The sequence below is a fragment of the Sorex fumeus genome, unplaced genomic scaffold (assembly GCF_029834395.1).
Source record: "Sorex fumeus unplaced genomic scaffold, SorFum_2.1 ptg000061l, whole genome shotgun sequence".
In the NCBI taxonomy this organism is placed as follows: domain Eukaryota; kingdom Metazoa; phylum Chordata; class Mammalia; order Eulipotyphla; family Soricidae; genus Sorex; species Sorex fumeus.
The window spans coordinates 4,892,836-4,909,105 of NW_026606118.1; the positions used below are offsets into that span (position 1 = coordinate 4,892,836).

General features: G+C 47.0%; 1 protein-coding gene across 1 annotated transcript in view; it reads right to left on the reverse strand.

Moving 5' to 3' along the window:
- The window catches only part of FNDC1 (fibronectin type III domain containing 1), a 53,762-nt gene that overhangs the window by 1,457 nt on the left and 36,035 nt on the right, over positions 1–16,270 (reverse strand). Inside the window, exons 16-22 of the mRNA XM_056126312.1 lie at positions 14,604–14,750; positions 12,382–12,612; positions 9,414–9,522; positions 6,002–6,081; positions 2,349–2,378; positions 1,458–1,619; positions 48–170 (exon numbers count right to left, since the gene is read on the reverse strand). Of these exons, the coding sequence (XP_055982287.1) occupies positions 48–170; positions 1,458–1,619; positions 2,349–2,378; positions 6,002–6,081; positions 9,414–9,522; positions 12,382–12,612; positions 14,604–14,750 (882 nt within the window). The remainder of the gene's footprint in view (positions 1–47; positions 171–1,457; positions 1,620–2,348; positions 2,379–6,001; positions 6,082–9,413; positions 9,523–12,381; positions 12,613–14,603; positions 14,751–16,270) is intronic.

Sequence of the window (16,270 nt, forward strand, 5' to 3'; positions counted from 1 at the left end):
CCCTCCCCTCCCAGCCCAGCTCCTCTATCAGACCCTCTTCACTGTACCTTGGACGGTAGGGAGGGCTTCTATGTAGGACTGAGGCCCTGTTCTTCCATCAAGGTGTGAATCCACAAACTGGCAATGGTCTTCTCCTTTCCCCCAGCTGTCTCCGATGCTGTAGAATGTATCTGTATCAAGGATAAAATGGGTCAAAAATGGTCTCTGTTACAGGATACCAATTGGATCCCTTAAACCTTATGTTTCCGCCCTTTTCATGTTTGAAGATGGGATCAAGTAAATGGGTTAATGATACCCAAGCTGGGGTAATGCCCTCATAAATGGTCTAAAGATTCAGTGAGATTAGGATTGCTAAATACTTCACCTGGGTTCATGAATGGAAGAGACTGTTGGGATTATAGTCAGTTTACCAACAGCCAAGTCACGATTGACATTTTAGTCATTCATTTAAAAGGGAACAGAGGAGGCTATGAGAGCCACATAATTATGAAATAATAATAAAAGGTGAAAGAGCTTTCAGAAGAGAAGTTCCGAGAGTCGGACCTAATGCAATATGGTTGGGGAAGGCTTGTGATGCTGTCCGTGGTCCTGAACCACATCTGCACAGTAGGACAGTCGTGTCTCCCAACTTGGGCATCTGATGGGGCTATGCACACTGCCAGGGATGCTAAAGCAGAGGAGAAAATAGGCAGAAGTAGAGGGAGAAGCAAGAGCTGGGAGAATCAAATAGTGATGATGGATCGAGGCATCCCACCCCTGGAAACTCACAGTGGGGATGGTTAAGGAGGCAATGCTTGGTCATTATCTCAAAGCGAGCAAAACCAGCAAACGCTCCTCCCCCTATTTGACTTGTGACAAATTATAGAAAGAGTCAGGGAAAGATTTTAACACGCATCCTAAAAAATTGACATTTGTGCAAGGTTTGGATTAAAATCCATATCTTGTAGGTAGGTGGATCAAACAAAAATTTTAAATGATCACTGATCATGGTGCCCCTGTTACTCATGGTCTCCCTGTACAGTGAAAACTGGGGCACTTTTTATTCAGACTCATAACAAGCAATACTCTCAATGTCCAGACTGTCACACATTTTCTCTAAAAAGTTATGATAATGGCAGGAATTGAGAGGTGGGGACGGGAATGGTGGTGGTGGACGGTGTATGGGGGAAAGGGGTGAAGACCTCCCCTCACTGTTTCCAGATAACTTTCACACCTGTTATTGCTGAAGTGATGGCAAAGAAGGCTGGTTTTTATATTTCTACCAGAATTTCAGGCTTCATTTCTGTCAAAGTGATTATGTCAAAGTGAAAATGAGTCATTGCTTGTCAAATGGGTTGGTGTCTGTGCCCGTGTGCTACAAAGCGGGCAGGCGTGCCATCCCAATGGAGCTGCCTGCTCTGTCAGGTTAGGACCTGCTTGAGGCCACACCTTTTGCGCCACCCACAGACAAGACCTACCTTTGAGGTTGTCACTGAGGTAGATTTTATACCGCAGGGAATTGCAAAGAACGACACCCACAAACTTCCTGTACCAGGTCCTCTTCACGTACTGGCGCCCGTGGCACTCGGTGGAGCCAGGGTCATGTTTGAAAGCAAATGGGATCCAGATGGGCTCACCACCTGGGCAACACAGACATAGCATCAGAGCGGACTTTCAGGGGATTGCTGCAGGCACCAAGAGTCAGCAGTGGTGCTTTCCCTCTCTGACCCAGGGCTTCCCCCAAGCAAAGCTTTCCCACATCCCCCAGAGGGAGGTACTACTCTTTTCTTTCTCTCTCCTCTTTTCGTACTGAAGTACCATTGGGTTCACCTTCCAGCTGAGCACATACAAGAGATTTGTATTTTGATAGGGGATTATAAGGGTGAGAAAAATTCTTTACGCCTCAGGGAAAATGAGGTCTTTGGAAGCATGACACCCTACCCTGCAGCCCTCAACTCACTCAGCATAAACTTATACTAGTCTCATCTCCTGTAGTACCTGACTGGAATTTCAGCACAGAAAGCAGTACTTTGCTTTCGGTTTGCTTGAAAAAGTGAAAATGTGTTGTTGACTTTTAATGCATCTTGCTATTATTTTCATCAAGTTAAACAGGGGTAATGAAAGCGATGAAATGTAAGTATTTCATGGGCGCTGGCCACCTGTTAGATGTGGCTGAGACGCTAGTAAAAAGCTCCCCACATTATTCTTCCCCTAGATTTTATGAAGGGTACAAGGAACCTGAATATTGTCAGAGCTTGGGAAAATTAAAAAAATAACCCAACAGCTTTACTTGTGGCTAACCCTGTAATTTCATATTCGAGATTCGACTTTCTCATTAGAATGTCGAGCTCGCCAGAAGAGGGACTTACCTGGTGGTCTCACAACAAGCAAAGGATTGTCTGTAGAAGAAAAAAGAAATCATTGAGTTCTCTATCATTTCACTACTATGCGCTCACAGAAATGTTTAAATAATGGGTTAACCAAAGAAAAATGTAATCTATTAAAATTTATTTAATAGATGCCAATTTTGTCTTAACTTTAATTTTCTGAGCATTTTCTTTCAGGGAATATTCTAATTATACTCTCTTGTTATTGTATGGGTCTCTGAAAATAGTAAACTTTTGATAATTTTTATTATGAAGATAATTCAATAATTAGTATGGTATCTATCTTGAAACCAGTTTCATATTTAAATATATACACATACATAAAACCTACTCTTTGATCCATCCTGTTCACTTGGAAGTATTTATCTCTGAGACACGGTGACGGATATCTATCTACACTAGTGAATGTCTTATTTGCAGTGATCAGAAAGTGAAAACAGCTCTGTATTTCTCAGCTCCTTGTGTCTAAGCAAATAGCTATTTTATTTTATTATTTATTTATTAAAAATTTTTTTTAACTTTATTTTTCTTTTTGGGTCACACACGGTGATGCACAAGGATTACTCCTGGCTCATGCACTCAGGAATTACCCCTGGCGGTGCCGAGGCACCATATGGGATGCTGGGAATCGAACCCGGGTCGGCCGCGTGCAAGGCAAACGCCCTACCCACTGTGCTATCACTCCAGCCCCTATTTTAAAATTTTTAATGAACCATTGTGAGATATAGTTACAAGACTTTCATGATTGAGTTTCAGTAATGCAATGATCTAACAACCATCCCTCCACTAGTGTACATTTCCACCACCAATGTTCCCAGTATCCCTCCTGTCACCCCCACCCCACCCCACTCTCTGCCTCTGTGGCAACTTTCCTTCTCACTCTCTCTCTACTTTTGGGTGTTAAGGTTTGCAATACAGATACGAGAGGTCACCTTGTTTGGTCCTTTATCTATTTTCAGCACATATCTCCCTTCCCGAGCAATCCCTCCAACCATCATTGACGTAGTGATCTCTTCTCCATCCCAGTAGGGGAACAGTCAGACAATGACAGCCACTCCGTGACTTTCACTCAGAGATTCCAGGGATCAAATGCTGAGCACACAGTAGCATGGAGTAGCTTGCAACAATCCTTCTGAGTAAGGAAAAAGTGTCCATGCTGGATGCTGAGTTTTAAGGGGATTCTAGAAAGCAGACTCTGCCACAGGGCCTGAAAGCAGGGGAGTTGTTGCCTGGCAACAGAAGTTGGGCCCTGGGAGGTGGTGGGCTGGCTGCACTGCACTGGAGGTGGCCGTGATGGGTGATGGTGACGGCCAGTCCATCATGAGAATTGTACTGAGGATTTTCAGGTACAAACAACCTGAAAGTAACGTGGCTTCCTACAAGCAGGATGAGCAGATCACCATACCACACACAACTAAGCCAGGCTGCTTTTCTTCTCCCAGAAAATACCCTTCAGAGAACAGAAAGCTGACTTTTAAAGAAACTTTCTTTAGAAAAATTGAAATTTTTTTCTAAAAAAGAGTCACAAAATAGGAAAATTTCAGGATCTTAAAAAAAAAGACTTGTTAGAGTAAATTTGCTCTTTTAGAATAAATATCCTAAATAAGCCTTCTGCAAAAATGGATGGATTCATGGAAATGCAAAACACTGAAATCAAGATAGAGAATACTTTCTTCCTCATCACCCCCACACCTTCTTGTGCTGTCATACGAAGCCATTCATTTTGGCTGCACCCATCTCCCCCAAACGAAGGGGGCTGTCATTAGCTTTGAGTGCAAAAGCTTGAGCTATGCTCCTGCTCTCCTCCCTGCCAACAAACTTCTGCTATTCTGGGCTGGGGTGAAAGAACTGATGCAAAACCACACCCAGCAAACACAGAGTCTGGTGCAACTCCTGCACACACACATCCCTGCTTTATCACTTGCTTTCAGATGGTTATATTGGCAAGCGCCATCAATGAACTGGTCAATTGCTGGATCAGTTCAATGTATGTGATCATAAGCTAATCACTTGATTAATTACACGATCGTGTTCCAGTTTCTGTCCTCATGCTCTCAGTGGGGCAGTGTAAAATGAAGGAACGTCTGAATAAGGGAACTGCATGCTCTGGGAGTGGCCAGACTAGATCCTGGAAAGATTCCTATGTGTGACCATCTCCAGAAACTTGGAGGACATCAGATTCCTCCCTCAGTTTTCCTCGCCCAGGAGTCTCATTCAGAAGTCTGGGTGGGTTCGATTTCTCAAGAGGTCACAAAGCACAGAGTAGACCCTCTCTTGGGAAGATGGTAGTGGAGAGCTGATTTCTCAGAAAGTTTCATTGCTATTACAGGATTAGGGATCCATCACTTTCCATTATCCACTACATTTTGGACCTGGATTTCCTGATAGCTTTTTGGACTGTATTTAATTTTCTAAAGAGCCTTATCAAAAGAATTTGGTAACTGCCAAAGGTTCATCTTACCACTAATAATAAATGTAGAATGTAGAAACATTCCTTACTTAAGTCTCTTAACCACTGACACTCTTTAATTCTGTTACTCTTTAATTGATAATGAAAAACATATTTATTTGTGTATTCATTTGGGGATTCCCCCCAAGAAGTGCTCAGGGGCCCAGGGGGTCACTCCACATGGTATGTAGGACAGTTCCATGCTGAGCCTGGCAGTGCTGGAGGCCGTGAGGCAATCCCCGCAGCCCGGGGGATCTGTGAGGTGCCAGGCTCAGAGCTGGGGGCTCAGGCACGCCGGGCGTGTGCTCCAGCCCTTGAGCTGTCTCCTGAGCCCAAAAACATTTTGTTTTTCTTACAAACTAGATATAAATGTTCCAGATATTTTTCTGCCTCCATTTCCAAATAAAAGCACATTTCTCATATTCTCACAATTGATTTTTCTTCATATTTTTGATTCTCTTAATTTTATATCATTGCAGTTGAAAATATCTTCCATGTCCAAGATTCTGGAACTGGACCCCAAGCAGGAAGCATTCTAACCACACACCTGCCAGGGAAGCAGGATCATGGGGTTGCCTGTGCATGAAAGGGGGCAGGGACTGTCCCCCAGGGGCCAGCACTGGGGATGGGACTTCCTCAGCCCGTGGCCATGCATACCTTTCACAGAAGGCCCAAGGGCTGGCTCACCAGCATTCTCAAAGGCCAGGACTTGAGACGGTCGGGTCTCAGACTAAAACACTGGACAGTGTTTTAATTAAACTCCCCACAGGAAGGAAAGTCACTTTCTGTCCTAGTGAAAAAGCATCTAAGGGTCTGGACTCAAAAAGTCATTCCCTTCCAGGCCATTTATATGCTTTACAGCTGTTTGTAATAATAATAACAATGGAAGAAATATCTCTGCAATGAAATCTCACAGGCAGAGTATTCCCACATGGCTGAAACTAGATTTTCTCCCTCGGCTGGGATTTGACCTCTCCACTTCCCAGCCAGTTCCAAGGAAGATTCCCTCTGCGTTATGACCCAGGATTTTGCCTGGCAAAGAGAAAACACCATTTATTTTATAAGGAATATCCCGTGAACTCATTAACGGAGCAGCTCGACTTCGCCTCATCTCCCTTTGCCGTAGTTCTGATTATACCTGATCAGTGTCAGAGCAAAGCCAACGAAGAAGGGGAGTCGCTCATACCTGATTCGGTGACAAAGGAGACGGAGGGGCTGATGGGGCCATAGCCGTGAGGATTCTTGGCTTGAACTTTAAAATAATACCTGGAAGCGGAAGAAAACATGTGTTAAAGCTTGATTGTCCTGTAGAGGCAACATCCCAGGCTACCAAGCAATCACTTTCGCAAACACATAATTGTTATGTCTCCAGACTTTCCTGAACTTTCTCATCTCTGAACAACTTGTCAGAATCAAGCCATTCATCGCCTTGACAGGTAGCCAGTGGGAAGAGAAAAGGCCTGTCAGATGAGTCAGGTTCAGTCTTTTTTTGTTTGTTTGTTTTTGCTTTTTGGGTCACACACCCAGCGATGCACAGGCTCTGCACTCAGGAATTACTCCTGGCCATGCTTGGGGGAACCATATGGGATGCTGGAGATTGAACCTGTGTTGGCCACGTGCAAGGAAAATGCACTACCCGTCGTTGTGCTATCGCTCCAGCCCCTGGACAAGTCAGTCTGAGAAGGGTCGGTTTCCTGGGCTGTCCCAGAGCTCCTCCTTTCTGGACCTCCCTGTCAGGGACAGCCAACCACAAAGGTCCCTGTGAAAAACCATGTGGTCAGCTGGTTCTTTTCCCTGTGTTTCGTGTGGGCAAGCAGGCGTTTGAGTCCAGTGATGAAGCAGCTCGTTCAGTGCTGGCCCTTGGTCCTCCACAGACACCCGCATGGCTGGCTCTGGAGTCTGAAAAGCACTGAGTTTCTGTGTCTCAAGACTCGAGAAGAAAATTAAGAAAAGGCAAGTGGAAAAGATTAGGTGAGGCTTTGCTACAGGATGAATTTTTATCTCATAACACAATGTTCTAGAAAGCGCATTGAAAAGGACAGAACACGGAGACTCGCATTCCAGTGCATCTTACCTGGACTTCTGACCGGAGGGTGAGAGTGCTGGGTAGGAGAAATGGGACTTACAGGGACCTGTGTCAAGTGGGTTTCTCGGCCCTGGGGTCCCAGACAAGACAGTGCCCTCAATGCTCCAAGGCAGGGACGGGAATAACTCCCAGCCCAGTGGCACCCCCTCATGTGAGTCCACCAGGGCCCTGTCTTGTGGCTCCTGGGCCCCAGGAAATACATGCCAACATCACGGGGTTATCACTGGACTCCAGCCAGTATGCAGGGAATGTACACTGATTCAGATGCTCTGCATTTTTTATTTGGGTAATTTTTTTTGGAGGGGGCCACATCTGGCGATGCTCAGGGCTTATTCCTGACTCTGTGCTCAGGGGTCAGCCCTGGAGAGGTAAAGGGACCATATAGGATACTGGGGATCAAACCAGGGTAAAGTGCCCTCCCTGCTGTGCTATCTGTCTGATCCCTGCCCTGCATTTTGAAAAGGCAGATTATTTACACTGGGAGAGCCAAGGCGAACTTTCCAGCAGCTGAGGTCAACGAGGGACCCCGTGGGGCTGATGTGTCAGATTTTGACAGAAAGGACTGAGAAAGACCATTTGGTATCATGAACCTCTCAAGTCTTCTGGAGGGTTGCTCCTCTCAGGAGAGAAGCCTCCTGACTGTCCCTGTCAGAAAGGTCCAACAGGGCTCCGGACCCCAGGAGACTCTGCTGCCCTTATTCCTGGCTGTGCAAAATACAGAGTCTGTTCAGGAGGACACTACAGCATGCACACAAGCTGAGAACAGCCTCATTCTCGCTTTAAGGAAGGAGCTGGAAACCGAAGTACTGAGGCCTGTTCTCAGGCTCCTGGGACAATTCTGCTGACTGTGTGTCCAGTCAGCGCACGAGCCTCCAGGATGTGCCTCTTACCCCCATGGAGGCGGAGGAGTGAAGCTAGGAGCTATTGGCAGACAGGGAATATTCCAATTTCTTTGGTGGGCCAATTTTGTGGAATGCCCCACTCTCTGCATCCTTCAGATCTACTTCCCTCGACCCCTGGAGAACTCTGGGTCCCCACAAAACCCCTGTGTCCCAGTTCCAAAGACTCAACGCCATTGTTTCATGTGTCAAAATACATTTCCATCCACGGAGCTGAAAACCAACAGGGGGGCCTGGGGAGAGTGCAATCCTCTGTTCAAAACCACAAGGAGCCTCGGTGGAGCGGAACAGCTAATTCCTACTTGGACCCGCCTCCGCCTCGCCCAGGAATGCCGACCTTGCCCGCTTATGTAAGTGTTTGGCACGCACGTCGGCAATGGCCTCACCAGACCAAGTGCTGTACTATGAGGGCAGATTTAAACTCCGCGGACAGCAAAGGGACAACTGGGTGGATAAAGTGGGCAGTGCCCAGTTCAAGTTCCTGAACTAGGGTTCGAGTAGCTCCACAGCTTCTTTGTACTCTCAAGGACCCATCGCCTTCTGGTGTCCCCAGATCAGAAGTGGGTCCTGAGACTTCCTGGAAGAGGGGGGGGCAGACTGAAGCCCATGGAAGCAGCTACCAGAGTGGCTCTGTGTTCAGGTGGTGCTGGGGAGCAGGTGTTGGGCTATGGGTGGGTTCCCACTTTCCTGCAACACAGTAGCTGACCACAGGGCCTTTGGGGCGGTCGCGGGAGAGAGAGCATGCAGACTCAGCACCCACCAACACTTTCCACCCCAAGAAGCTGCTGAGTCAGCGAGCAGAAGCCCTGGGTGAGATCCCACTTGTGGTGTACCCCCAGCTCTCATGGAGATCAAGGGAGGTGGGGGGCAGGGCTGGAGTGAAGAGGGACTCTGGGGGCCTCTGGGACCAACCTGTCAGACTCCTCTCCTCCACATCAGGGCACGCCTTCTCCTATCCTCCACTGGATTTGCCGACAACCTGGCTGGGACCATCTGGTCCAGTCTAACTGGGGCCTATATGATCCATTTTCCCCCAGGGAGCAGATCAGTGACCCTCCCCCACCCCCAAGCTCAAGGGTGTGCTTCTCCGAGAGCAGGGCCATGGTGCCATTCCATGCTTGGTGCTGACCATGGTACCCCCCATGTGCAAATGCTCGGGAAGGATTTAGCAGTTGACACATGGGTCCTCGCTGACACCGGCAGGGCACTTGTCACTCCAGGTAACCACCTACCAACAGCCCACAGCACTCAACAGTGGCCCACAGCAGAAACTCTACAGAGAACTGGACTCAGGGGTGGCCACGGACAGAGCATCTCTAAGCATCTTCCCAGACCCCATGACCAAAGAAACACAGGTGCTCTGCGACCCCAGGGGAACGGGAGACAGATATTCACTTGTATTGCTTTTGTTTCTTTGAATTGATTTGTCTTGATTTGCCATGAAGGAGACACCAAGGACCATCTTTTCTCTGCCTCTTGCTCTGTTAGGGCTGAAATGCAGGAGTCTCGCCATGTTTTCACTGCAGAGAACTGGAAGCTCGAGCCCCCTTGGTACCCTTCACAGCAAGCGACAGAGGCCGCAAGCTCATGTGTAAGTGACCTGTGCATCATACCTTGTGTTGGGCTTCAGGTTCTCGATGGGCAGGTGAGTGACCGAGGAGGCCTGAGTGGACCACTTGTTCCTGATGAAGTCTTCATAGGATGCGCTGTACACCAAGTAGCCTGCAAACAGAAGCAGGAAGAAGCCTGCGAGTCAGGCACTTTCAGAGCATACCCAAACTGCTTGTCCTCAGGACCTAACTGCCATAGAATCTTTGTTCTACAGGGCATGACCTTGGCACCTCCTGGGCCCTTGGAACCTCCTGGTAATTCCAGACAACAATCAAACGTCTTCTTGATGGCTTGCTGGTTGCCTGTCTTCCTTGCATTTCCTTCCCACATTTCCTAACTGGTGCTGTCTCCTCATAAGAAATCGTGGCTAGTTTTGACATTAGAGTGGAAGCCACAGCAGCAGAGCTATGGCTTTCACATAACATTCCAGAACTTGGAAGAGACCTGTAGCTGCCCTTCCCATGAAACAAGCTAACAAAACTGCTGAGTGGTGCATGTGTGCATGCATGTGTCCATGAGACTCTAGATCCAGAGTGCTCTTTTCACTCAGTTGGTGAATGCTGTTCTTTAGTTCTTAGATGTTGACTGTCTCTGTGCCTACCCTTGACCTTGCTGAGTTAAGACAGTGGTCAGGCAGCATGTCTTACTGCTGTATCTGCTGTGAGTGGACTGGAGGTGGCTCCCAGACCACACCCAACTGCTGTCCAGAAGCCAAGTCCATGTCAGAGCTCAGCCTAGCCTGTCCCCTAGGTCTCTTCTGTTAGGAAGTAAATATCTATTGAATATGCCCTTGGTGACAACCACATTCAGTGAAGTCTATTTTGGAGCTGGAATGATGGCATAGCGGGTAGGGCATTTGCCTTGTATGTGACCAATCCAGTTTCAATCCCATTATCCCATATGGTCCCTGGAGCACCACCCGGAGAAATTCCTGAGTGCAGAGCCAGGAATAACCCCTGAACATTTCTGGGTGTGACCCATCTCCCCCTTACTCCAAAATAAAGTCTGTTCTGATTGAACCTCTCAGTGCTCACGTGGGAACCTTCCTGTCACCATCTTGACATGGGAGAGAGATGAGCCTCTGAGAGAGGTCGGAGATATTGTCCTTGTTCACATTCATTAACTCGTACTACAAATATTTATGGTGTGCCTGTTAATTGCCACATTCTGAACCCAGTGCTGAGGAAGGAAGCAGGCAAGCCATGAGACAAACAAAACTTGACAACTGCCAGCAGAGTCAGGCAGCAATCCAGGCATTTGGAGGGGCTGGAGAGGGGAGCAAATGTGGTGACATTTGATGGGTTGGAAGCTGTTGAGGTATGTTGAGGAGGTAGAGAGGATCAAGGAGAGGCAGGGGCAGGAGCAGAAGGAGGAAGAGCCTCCGTACATTCTGGTGCAGTTTAGGAGGTGAAAGCAGACCAGAGTTCTACATGAGCACCCCACTAACCCTAACCATTGCACTTCTGGAACTCCTGAAAAAAAACATGGCAGCTCTAAGGGCAGATAGGCTTTTATTTCCACTGTAAAGGGATGAGAAGATTTTAGGGCAGACACAGCCAGATAGCCCGCAGTCACCTCTCGGGAGCTGACAGGGAGTTGGTTTTAGGGACAGGGGTCCTGGGTGGACCAGCACTGCAGTAGCCAAGGGGCAGCATTAACTCAGGGTGATAAGGTGGTGAGGAGGATCAATGGCTTCAAGTGAAACAAGGAAAGTAAAATGAACAGGATGTATGGGGGAATTAAATATGGAGAATAAAATAGAAGGAGAGATTTGAAGATGATTCCAAAGCTTCAAATCTGAAATAGATGGAAGAAAGGAAGGAAGGAAGGAAGGAAGGAAGGAAGGAAGGAAGGAAGGAGAGAAGGAAGAAAAGAAGGAGAAGGAAGGAAGGAAGGAAGGAAGGAAGGAAGGAAGGAAGGAAGGAAGGAAGGGATTTGAGGAACAGAAAGCCAAAGAGCTTTGTTTGGGGGCACACTGGGTCCAGGGTGCTCTGGAGACATCCCAGTGACACTGGGTTGGCCTCATTTACCTGTGAGGAGCTCCCACTCTTCTCTCTCATGTCTTTTGGGGTCTCCTCTTTATGTCTTACATTGTAGGCTACCATGGCCCACAGGAGGCAGCCTGATAGTAGTTGACACACTGAGGTGCCCAGTCCCTGTGAATGGTTCCATCCTGTTGTTTTTCTAGCAGACGGACTACCCATGATTAAGACACTGGGGGTGGGTTTCCAGCTAAGTGTGTGTAAGTGATGATGGGAGACACAAAGCCTCCACACATCTAGCAATAATATCAAGTCACTGAAAACACATGGTCAGAAGCACGCCCCATAGTACAAAATAGGAATGACACTGTATTGAAGAGCTACAGTCTGAAGAGAGGTCTCTGTACCCCCTTCTGAGGCACATTTAATGTGGGCATAAATGCCCAGCCATGGTTACTTATAAACCCCCTGGATGAAAGCTCATTGGTCTGTCTCAAGTAGCACCTACTTAAATAGCATGCAATAGATCAAAAGTGAACCGCACAGGGTCCAGGGAGATGAAATAGATAATTCCAGATCATACAAATGGAGCAAGGACAGGACTCAGGATTTATTACTTCTATTTAGTGCTCTTTATATCACCCTTATAGAACTTCTCTTGTTGACTGTATTAAAAGAAAACATGCATTATTCGTTCATCCACCCATACTTCTTCCATTTATCATCAATCCACTAGCCCTTCATCAAGTCACCTTCATCTATCCATTCATCTATCATCTATCTAGACACCAATTTGCCCTTCACCATCCATCCTTCACCTATCCATCCTTCCATGAACTCTGTGCTAATCTGTCCCTTCCACCCACCCCCATTCACCCATCATCCACTCATTCATTCATTCAATCATTCAGCATCCCTGCCTATGCTATTCCTTTGTTATCCCATGTTCATGCTTATGAAAACTCTTAAGAGTTCACCTCCAACCCACCTGTTACTACATCTCCTGGGATGGCCTTGTCCCAATCTACAATGACGAATGAGTGGCAGCCTTCCATAGCAACCACAGTGATATTTCGGGGGGCATGCTGAGGAGGCTGGTCAGTCTTTGTCAGGTCATTTGGAATAATTTCATCCAGGCTTTCCACTTGGAAGTGATCCAGAGCGTCGGTCAGAGAACATGGAGTTGATGGGTCTTTACTCAGGTAGGTCACGTACGGAGCTAAAAAAGAACAGAGGTCTTAAATCAGATTGTGGAAGACTCTCTGGAGATAGAACAGGATGTCTACCCCATGGTGTCATAGAAACATAACGTCTACTCCAAGGCATCATATTTGCTATTCAGACTCTCACAATGGGAAATTTGTGTGTGTGGGGGGGGGTCTCCTCCTCTTCTTGAAGATATAGACAAATGGAAATGGCTAAACAATAGCTTTTGACCATGTTCTCTTTGCATCTGAAAGACCCTAAGCTGTTTGATCCCATGCTTTCCTGGCCACAAGTTTGCAGCTGTCATATATTTGTCATCCATTCTATCTTTTTGCTATGATATTCAGTTCTGTGCCTATTCTATCCTTTCCTGGGCACATGTTTGTAGCCCATTTACACTGTCACTTAAGCCTTTCTTCCTTGACAAAGATTCTTCAGAGCAGCTAAGGAGAGCATGAAACCGTTTCAGTGTCCGTCCTAGAAAGGCAGAGAGAAAAGTCCTGACATTCTGTAAACTGAGCCAGGCTGCTATCTACCTCAAGCCAGCGTGGCATCAGGCAAGGGACCTCTGGTCAAAATTCTCGTGCTTCGAGTAGGAGTAGTTTAGATGCCTCATACTATTCTTGGCTAGCAAGAGTGTGTCTCTGCTTACGGCAGCACATTTGTCTTGGAAAGAGACACAGGCACTGCTTATGTAAACTATTGCTTGTCTCCATTGAGGAATATGTTACTTGTTTCCACTTAATAATGTTAATCTGCCCATTTGTGCAGGGCATTAATGACAAGGGAAGGATTCCCCAAGGGAATGAACACACATAATTCAGTTAAAGAGAACTTCCTCTTGCAATTGTTTCAATAACCAAATAGAACAATCGTCTGGATCCAGAGTCCTGGAGGCCATAGGAAATAATGGAAGAAAGAACATTAGCTCCTGAAGACCCCAACAGGCCCCCCTGCTGTCCTGCTGTCTGGTAGCCGCTGCTCTTTAAGGATGAATTTAACAGTGAAAAACCTCAAGGGAAGACTTAGGAGAGCCAGCCACAGAAAAGTTCTCACGTTCCAGTACTGATGACTCTAAAAAAGGGTCCCTTTGTAGAGAATTCTCTGCTATCAGCCCAGTTTCCTGCCAAACCGGGCTGATAGCAGAGAATGAGACAAACACACAAAGACTGCCCAAGCTTTTGGGTGTTCTGGACGAGCACCAGTGGTCTCAGAGATAGATCATTCGCTCAATACCATATGACCCTCACTCCCACAGCGGGGCTCCAACTGTTTAAGTTAGCGGAGACATTAAGGACAGTTAGAAAGCACATCAACAGTGAATGTGTACACGAGGCACAGAGGCCGGAGTATTTCACATAGCCAATCAGCAGAGGCCGGAGTATTTCACATGGCCAATCATCAGGCTGGGGCATTCCACACAGCCAATCAGCAGGCACCCTGGAAGTATAAAACCTTGAGAGTTTTCTATTCTACTTTTGACCATGTTCCCTCCACGTCTAAAAGACCCTAAGCTGTTTGATTCCATGCTTTCCTGGCCACAGTTTTGCAGGTGTCATGTATTCGTCATCTATTCTATTTTTTTAATTCTGATATTATGTTCTTTTCTTGTTGCACCCATTCTATTCTTTTTTGGGTGCATGTTTGCAGCCAATTTACATTCTGTCACCTAAACTGTTTTGTCCAGGGCACTATGCCAAACTTGGGTGTTTTTTCTTATAGGGACGATTTCCCGCATTGCCCAAGAGCGGGGAATCCCCTCTCTTGGGCAATGCCCCAGACTCTCTTACTGGACTATGCCCCACCCACCACACAGGCTCTACAACTCCCTTACCCCCATCTTCTTGCCTCCGACATGAGTCATGCAGTTACCCCATTAGAAATGGAAACTTGGCTTTGGTAAATCTGCTTATTTCAGCAGTCAGGTCCAAGGATTGGCTGTGTTGTCTTCAAAGAACAAGTGTTAACCACCCATGTTTCAATGATTAAGGAAATTCTGCTCACCAACAAATCTCTTCTTTCCAGCAAGATCCAACTCTTCTTCAGGAAAAGAACTAATGGAACCTTCTGGAGAGATGATCCCGGGCATAACAGCAGTGGTGGGGCCCCTGGGAGTGGCTGGTGGCCTCCTTGAGGTCCCAACGTCATAATCTGAAGTGATAGAAGGTTTTGTAAGAGTGCATCATCCAGAAAGGGGGGGTTCTGTTGCTGTTAGTGAGCCTCTTAGGATTCCACTTCAGACTAACACATATGCATGTATGTGCACACACACTAAAAGCAATGATATCACAGAACATGATTTGTCTTTAGTTGAGGCAGATGGGGAAAAGACCCCTCCCTTCGTGGCATTGAGTTCTTGGGGAAGTAATAAAACCAACAAGCCAAAATTCTGCTAGAACTCACCTTGCGGACACAGGAATTGAGGCCTGATATAAGACCTTTATCAAGTGCCACAGCAGACCCAGAGAAGGCTGCACACCCTTGTTAGAATTCTCCCTGGCATGACACTTTGACCACTAGAGGTCGCTAGACCTGTAGAGTGTGCCCGGGGTCCCAACTTCTCTGGGTGCTGGATGATTGCCAGGGGAACCTGATTTTTCTAAGAATAACATAGATTAATTGGCCTTGATTTGCCCGCAGCTGATGGCTGGGAAATAGACATCTTTGGGTGTCATCAGTACTTCAACCTTGCCTCTACCTTGAAGCATCAAGGACAGTGCTCCAGTAGCTTCTCCCTAATGATAACAATACCCTGCCTCCCCCTGCCACCTGCTCATTAGTTCAGTAGGCATTCTGCCTCTGCTTCTATGTAATTATCATCTTTCCTAATAAACTTTGTCATATGACTGCGAGTCTGCGGCCCTTGTGGGTGACTTTGTCTCGGTCACACTATGCACGCAAGTCTCTAAGCACCTGCTGCCCTAGACTGATGGACTGTCTCCTCGTTACCGAGGTCTCTGTAGTTATGAAACAACTACATGGCTCCATTGAGAGAAGCTCCAGCTGGAACAAAGCCCAGGAAAGAAATATCAAAGAAGACCCTCAATCACTCCCACCGTACCCCTTGGCAACCACCCTAGCAATGGGCCCTTACCTTGGTAGAAAGCCCCACATTGGGCAAGTTGGCAAAAACCCTATAAAAGCCAACGTGAACAAAGGAAGCATGCGTATGTGCTGCCCAAGCACATGCATTGCTGCCGAGAGCATGTGGGGCTTGAGGACATGTGTCACCCACATCTCCCCTCTTGAGTTGTATACGTACTTCATACTTTAATGTTGGAATGTGTACTGGGGCTCTCTCTCCACTCTAGAGAAGCCCGCATACTCTCTTTTTTCCCTTAAATTTTTATTAGTGAAACACCATGAGGTACAGTTGTAGACTTACAAATTTTTGTGCTTGGGTTTCAGTTATACAATGATCGAGTACCCATCCCTCCACCAGTGCCCATTCTCCACCACCACTGATCCCAGTATCCCTCCCACCCCCCATCCCCCCATCCCACCCTACCTCTGTGACAGGGCATTCTCTTTTGTTCTCTCTCTCCTTTTGAGTGCTGGATTGGGGAGGAGACTGGCGGAGCAGCGTTGGGGGCCCGCATACTCTCTGGATAGGAATAATCCTATTTCTAATCTCTCTGTTTCTCTCTCGATCTCTGTCTCTTTCTGACTTT